The 6,332-nt window shown below is 38.9% G+C and overlaps 1 protein-coding gene across 1 annotated transcript in view; it reads right to left on the bottom strand.

Annotated features, from left to right (window-relative positions):
- The window catches only part of ccnf (cyclin F), a 9,741-nt gene extending 7,021 nt beyond the window's left edge, over window positions 1–2,720 (bottom strand). The window contains exons 1-9 of the mRNA XM_020622157.1: window positions 2,533–2,720; window positions 2,295–2,446; window positions 2,032–2,138; window positions 1,881–1,948; window positions 1,576–1,772; window positions 1,049–1,102; window positions 841–945; window positions 514–591; window positions 1–27 (exon numbers count right to left, since the gene is read on the bottom strand). The exon at window positions 1–27 is cut by the window's left edge and continues 128 nt beyond it. Coding sequence (XP_020477813.1) covers window positions 1–27; window positions 514–591; window positions 841–945; window positions 1,049–1,102; window positions 1,576–1,772; window positions 1,881–1,948; window positions 2,032–2,138; window positions 2,295–2,446; window positions 2,533–2,575 — 831 coding nt within the window. The 5' untranslated portion in view covers window positions 2,576–2,720. The remainder of the gene's footprint in view (window positions 28–513; window positions 592–840; window positions 946–1,048; window positions 1,103–1,575; window positions 1,773–1,880; window positions 1,949–2,031; window positions 2,139–2,294; window positions 2,447–2,532) is intronic.
- Window positions 2,721–6,332: the final 3,612 nt, after the last annotated feature.

The raw sequence follows: 6,332 nt of genomic DNA, 5'->3' as shown, positions 1-6,332 counted from the left end.
ACTTTGGCCAAGGAGAGCAAGGGAAAGAAAAAACAATGTATTAAACAAATATTTCCAAACAGACGCAACAGCTTCTTGAACTGATTCCTACTAAAAAGACAGATGAATAGTTCAATAGTTTGCGGCTTTAATTTGAGCTTGTGAATTGGATGAGTCATATTTTTGTGATTTGTTGGAGTAGCCTGGGCTTTAACAGGTAATGGAGAGAGGAGAAAAGTATGGCAACAACTGTCAAGACCTTGTGATCTCCCCTGATAACATTTGAATAAGAACTTCCAACTCTGGACAAATGGAGAAGAGGCAAATCAAAATGAGAATTGAAACAAAAAGCTGTCAAAAGACAAACATTTCACTATCTTTTGTATTTTTATAGTGAATGACCGAGGGAGAATAAACCCGCAGGCTGACAAAGAAGGCCATCAACACTGAAAATGCATTTTTTTTTAAAAGCACTAAATCAACTCTTGCATTAATGTCATGGTTCATGACAACAATCTGTTTTCAATCACACACCTGAGCCTCCCAGCATCCTTTCCCAGCATAGTCCCTGAGGGTTCGGACACACTGGAGGTACCTGCCTGGATCTGCCATCTGACATTTAAAGAATGAATGAATAAATACATTTATATCACATTTAACCAAATCTATCAATCAATCAATGTACTAACAAAACTATGTTCAGTAAAATATTTAGTGATTTATTTGGCCTCACCAAACCCCCATCAATTTTAGAGTGTATTTAAAATACTGTGCACAGAGGCATACAGTTCTTATTCTATTAAGGCCAATGTTTCTAACGGTAACTTTGAGGAAAATACCAAGTGAAAGACTCAGACTCACAGCTGCTTTACGGGTGTGCTCCCACAACAGGTAGGAGCTCTGCAGACAGCCAGCCTGTGAAGACTCCTCCAGCATATGTATGGCATCTGAGTGTCTTCCATCCTCCTTGATAAAGGCAACAGTGCAATGTGATTAACTGATCTTACTTAAACTAATAAAAAGCTCTACACTTTGACAACAGACTAACGACACCAAGATTCTCTCTCACATCAAACAGCTGGAGAACTCTGGCCAAACAGTGCAACAAGGGCCCCCTCTTCTCCTGTAGAGAAATGGAAAAAAATATATATATAGAAAATAAAATATCTTCCATATGAACATTTACTAAACACACAAATGTTTTTTTCCCCCATTTCTATTAAATTTTCCCAGGTAGTTGTATATGCAATATAAGTTCTGTAAACTAAAACAAGGACAGTTTTTATGTCTGTTCACTCAGATAGAAAATATGATCAGACTTGTTTAGAGAGGTTTTCAAACCAGGCACTAATAATGAAAATTGCTCTGTTGTAAACCATCAGAATTTCACTTCAATGGTCAGAGGGAAGTAAGAAACCGCCTAATGTTGCTAAACTGTTTATATTAATTATATTCTCATTGCTACCAAACTCATATTTGCATTAATAATAGAAAATAAACAATTTAGGAGTATCATCAGTGCTTATCAAGTGTTGACAAATGCTAAAAATGAAGGCATGTCTGCATGTCCTCTAAACTTGCAATGGCAAAACCTACCATGTTGCTGTCACATTCAGCCCTGAGATGGTCGAACACGACGGCCTTGCAGCAACTGCCAGTAGGTGACCACGGTGGACGGATGAACAGCCAGATAAAGGGATCCGCTACAGGAGAGCGCAGGCTCTCTGCCAGGCTAAAAAAATGTGAGGCCTTGCGACCACACACATCTGCTCTCCCCTCATCACTCAGCAACGCTGGTGGAGATAAACAAGACAAGAGCAATAAGTGGAGGGAGGGGAAAAACATTAATGGAGCATCTATTCTCAATAAATGGCCTAATTAGGAAGCTGTGTTTAACTTACGCCCTTCATTATACAAATAGGCAATCCCAAGCTTCACAGCAGCTTCGAAATTCCCTTTCTCAGCAGCTCTGAAGGGAGAGCAAGATTTCAATTTAAAACCTATACAGATGAAGAACAATACTTTTCTTGTATTTGACAAAAGTAACTGTACCTTTCAAAAAGCCATATAGTGTTGGGGGATGGCCACGTGTCTCGGAAACTGACCCTGGCCCATACACTGGAGTGGTTGTCAACCATGTCTCGCAGCTGGGAGTGAACCTGTGACAGACATGGAGACAATTTGTCCCTAAACATAACAGACACCTGACCCATTAAATAGGTGGTCACAAGACATTGATCTAGAGCAAATCTGGAAAAACATGGCACACACATGCTAGAGGTGGTGTACTAGTGCTACAGTATGTATTTACTTACTGCTCTGACAGACAGCAGATCTTCAGCTGAGAGGCACTGGAGCACACAGAGGAGGACCTCCTCAGGTAGAGAAAGCAAGTTTAGGACTGGAGTTCGTTTACGGAGCCTCTTCCTTGTTGGAACTGAGTAGCATTTTGAACAACGGCAGTGGACTAGAGTAAAAGAGGGAGTTAAAAGTTAGATCATTCATTTATTTTTTAACAAGCTGTGTTTTTTTTTTTTCGTTTAGCATGGTTACCAATTTCGGTGCAAGAAACGGCACGAGTTACAGGAAAGCACATCTGAAGTACGTTATACACACAAAATCACCCCAGAGAATTTCACATCTAACTGCAAATCTGGGAAACTAATTCTCACATGAATGTCAAACAAATATATGCAGTTCATTTAAGCTGCCTAGTAGCCTCATGGAAGGTTAGCTGGTAGTCAGATAGCAAAGTGAAGGTTAGGGCATCGCACTCAAACGACTGGATTAACCTAAATTAAACCATGTGCAGTTGGTCTAGTGAAACCATATGTTTAACACTTCTTTCCATAGATTTAAACACTTTTGTGCTTAATCTAACGCACAGTTGTCAGCATTAACGAGCTAACGAGGGTTACCCTTAACTTAACTGAGGACCTGACTGGACAAAGTCAAACCAAGTGAGCGCCCAAATTTCCCTCCTGTGCTTCAAATACAACTAGCATTAAGTTACGACTAGGTTTCATGAAGTTTAACGGTATAGTTTTTAAAGTTATTACAACAAGGCGTACAGTGCCATGAAGAGACACGTTTAATATATATACTGCTAGCATTAACCTACTCGAAACTACAGTAACTTAACTTTTCAGGAGAAATCCATGGCTACCCCGGTTAACGTTATGTTGTCTAGTTCTCCCTGCTCTTTCAATGTACAAGAACGTAACGTTAATACAAGCTCACAGACACTCATTTTAAACGAGGTCATTCATATATTTCTGGTTGAAATATGTTTAAGTTAACTAAGGTAACTTACCGCCCACTTTCATTGCAAGTAGCAACAGTGATCTCTCCTCAAACAGCGACGTTTATAGCTACAGTACTGACCAGCGATTTAAATATTGCGGCGATTCTTGTAAATATTACTCATATACAACCTTACAGACTATTTCCAGATTATAGGGTGTTACAATCCAACTTACTGCCTCTAGTGAGCTAATATCTTAGCTATTGCCTTAATTCAAATTCAAGCATGAGTCCTAAGTTGTTGGACCCGCCCCACAGCAACTTTAAGGACCGCCCGCGCTCACTGTTTAAACTCTACGTTCAACCTGATTGGTCACATTTGTTACCGCCCATCTACCACATAGTGTACGTTTTATTGGTCGATTTGATGGAGCATGGCACCGATTGGCTAGATTGTATAAACTGTAAACTCTCAGAAGCTCGTTGGACAATGTGACACAATTTCGAAGTACGCGCTCGTCAGGAAATGTATTTAATTGGTTGACCTGATTTTAAAGAACGTCCACAGACACGCCTGTTAACTGTGAATTATGGGAAATGCATTTCAACAAAAGGTTTAAAGGTACCACGTTTAAATGGACTGGCGCAAGGTTCCGATGTTAGTGTAGCAAGGTTGAAGGTGAAGGAAAGGAACGTACAAAGAGCAGGAAAGAGAGGAAAGGAGAAAGAAGAGAGAAGGAAAGACATTTGTAATATTTTAACAAATGCACATTTACAGACTATCACAAGCTATAGGAGCAGAGAAGTGCAAATTCAATTGCTATGATGCCGGAAGGCTTGTAAGTTAATTAAAAGAAGTCCAAAATAGGCTAAACTAAGTCTGTCAGCAAAGATAACTCACAAAGAATGAAAACCCTGGTGGAGTAAACCAGATTATTAGGGTGTTCCTCATAATGGAGGACAGTAATCATTATGCCAAGTGCCTTGTCCTTTTGTATACCACACACAAACACTTAAAACATATCAATTAATCAATATCATCAATATTTGTAAGACTGAGCAGAGATGTAAACTGATTAACTAACAGACTGTTTCAGCTTCTAAGATGAACTGCCTTCAAAATGATGACGATTACCCATTGTGAATAAATACACTATTCTCTGGCTGAGTAGTGTCCTCTTGACTGCTACTCTTTTGAAGAGGGTTATAAAGAAGCAGAGTACACTGTCAGTAGTAGCCTAATTATTTGTTACTTTCAACCTTTTTATTGATTTGCACATCACCTGCTCACTCAGTGTTATCATCACCTACAAAAGTTAGCGTTCAGTAATATGAAGAATGGAAGAAAAATGTTTCTGTGAATTGAAAAAAACCTTTTTGTTATATAATTTATATACTTCTGAAAGCATTACAATAGTTCATTATAGTTGAGAACTTTTTGGCATTCTTTCTATATCTGTTACTCTTCCATAAATGGGAACTTACATGTGTGAATAAAGAAATTTGGCTATTTTTCCCTATGCTTAGTGAGACACGTGATACTTGTTGCAGTTCATATGGAGGTGTGATCAAATTGTATAATCAAACTGTAGCTGTGTGACCTCAGATGGGGCAGGGGATGTTACATACATCCTCAACTGGATTCAGTTTCTGTTTCCATAGAAACTCCATCCCATCTCACCCATATTTTTAGTAAACTATAAAGTGGCCAGTATTGACTACGGGGGTGGGGGGGGATTGGTGCATTTAACCTAAATTATAGCAATAAAACTATACTGAATATGCTCACAAAACTGTAATGTCCAAGTTTATAATTTTTTGTTCACTAAATATCCTTTTTTTTGCATGATCTCACAAGATGTGTTATTATTAAGATGCTGGTTCTCACAAAAGCTAAGAGCTTGATCTCAGAAGAAGATAGGAGAGTGGTGATGTCACACCTGAGCAGGTTACTTCATAAGTGACACCCTGATACAGGATGGTATCAAATAATGAAACCCCGAACTGAAAATACTGCAAAAAAAAGCTTTTGTGGACTGAAAATCTGGCATTTGAACTGGAAAGAGGATATGAAGGGTGGCGGATAGAGAAAACTGTGATTGCTTTTTGCTTGTTCATATTCTGGAACATCTCATATTTATACTTATCCAAAAATAATCAGTGTTCAGTGCCTGTGACAGTGTTATGTTTTTCCAGTGCTCTCAAGTCTCTGGGTGATTAAATCCATTAGCTTCTAATCACATTTGTTTCTATTATTAAACCTACATTAAGACTGCTTTTCATTTTCATTTGGGCCTGTGATTTAATTTGACTGTCTGGCCAGGCATGTGTGATTTCCATCTACACCTGTCTCCAAAGTAACTGTCATAATGTCTGAAACAAAACTGAAATGTAATCCAGTGAGTGACACATCACATACACAGACAGAATTGTTTGTTTGCCCAGATGTGCCGTTCAGGAATTTGAATCAAACATAAGCAGAGTCACCAAGCCCCCATATGGCTCAAATCCAGACTTGTTGCATGCTTCTCACTTTGCATTTTAAACTTATGTCAGTTTTGTATAATCAAAGTATGATAAAAGCCAAATAACACTGAATGCTTTGCTTTGAAGCCAAGTACTGGAGCCTGAGAGGTGGGTGCATTGCTTCCATCTGGTTTCCTGTAATTGGTGTTGACCATAGCAATTCAACTGACCACTTCCATCTCATCTGCACTTTGTCCCTGTTGGCTTCCACATCCACAGCTATCTCCCAGTACAGTTGCCACTGAATAATAAAATAGGCTAAAGTTATACTTTTTAAATATAAACTTGTCTCCTGGTGAATTTAGCAGTTTCAGTAGTTTCACTTACACAGACCTTTTTATTTATAATGTTGTAGAACTATTTTGGTTCTTCTTACCATTGCTAACTCTGAGAGACGAGACAGTCCAAGTAACTTCAAAACAGTGCTGATTTATTCAAAGGATCACAGGTAAAATTAACATTACACGCTCAGGTATCTTGCACCTCCAAACTGCACGCAGGCAGATGTAAGATGAAAGACCCTGACCCCACCAGGCCTATACATTATATCCCCTCGGTTGGGCTAGCCCCATACTACACAGAAA

Source organism: Monopterus albus, unplaced genomic scaffold (genome assembly GCF_001952655.1).
Source record: "Monopterus albus unplaced genomic scaffold, M_albus_1.0 scaffold273.1, whole genome shotgun sequence".
Classification (NCBI taxonomy): domain Eukaryota; kingdom Metazoa; phylum Chordata; class Actinopteri; order Synbranchiformes; family Synbranchidae; genus Monopterus; species Monopterus albus.
Note: the sequence above shows the minus strand (reverse complement) of the source record. Positions and strands in the feature narration are given on the sequence as shown.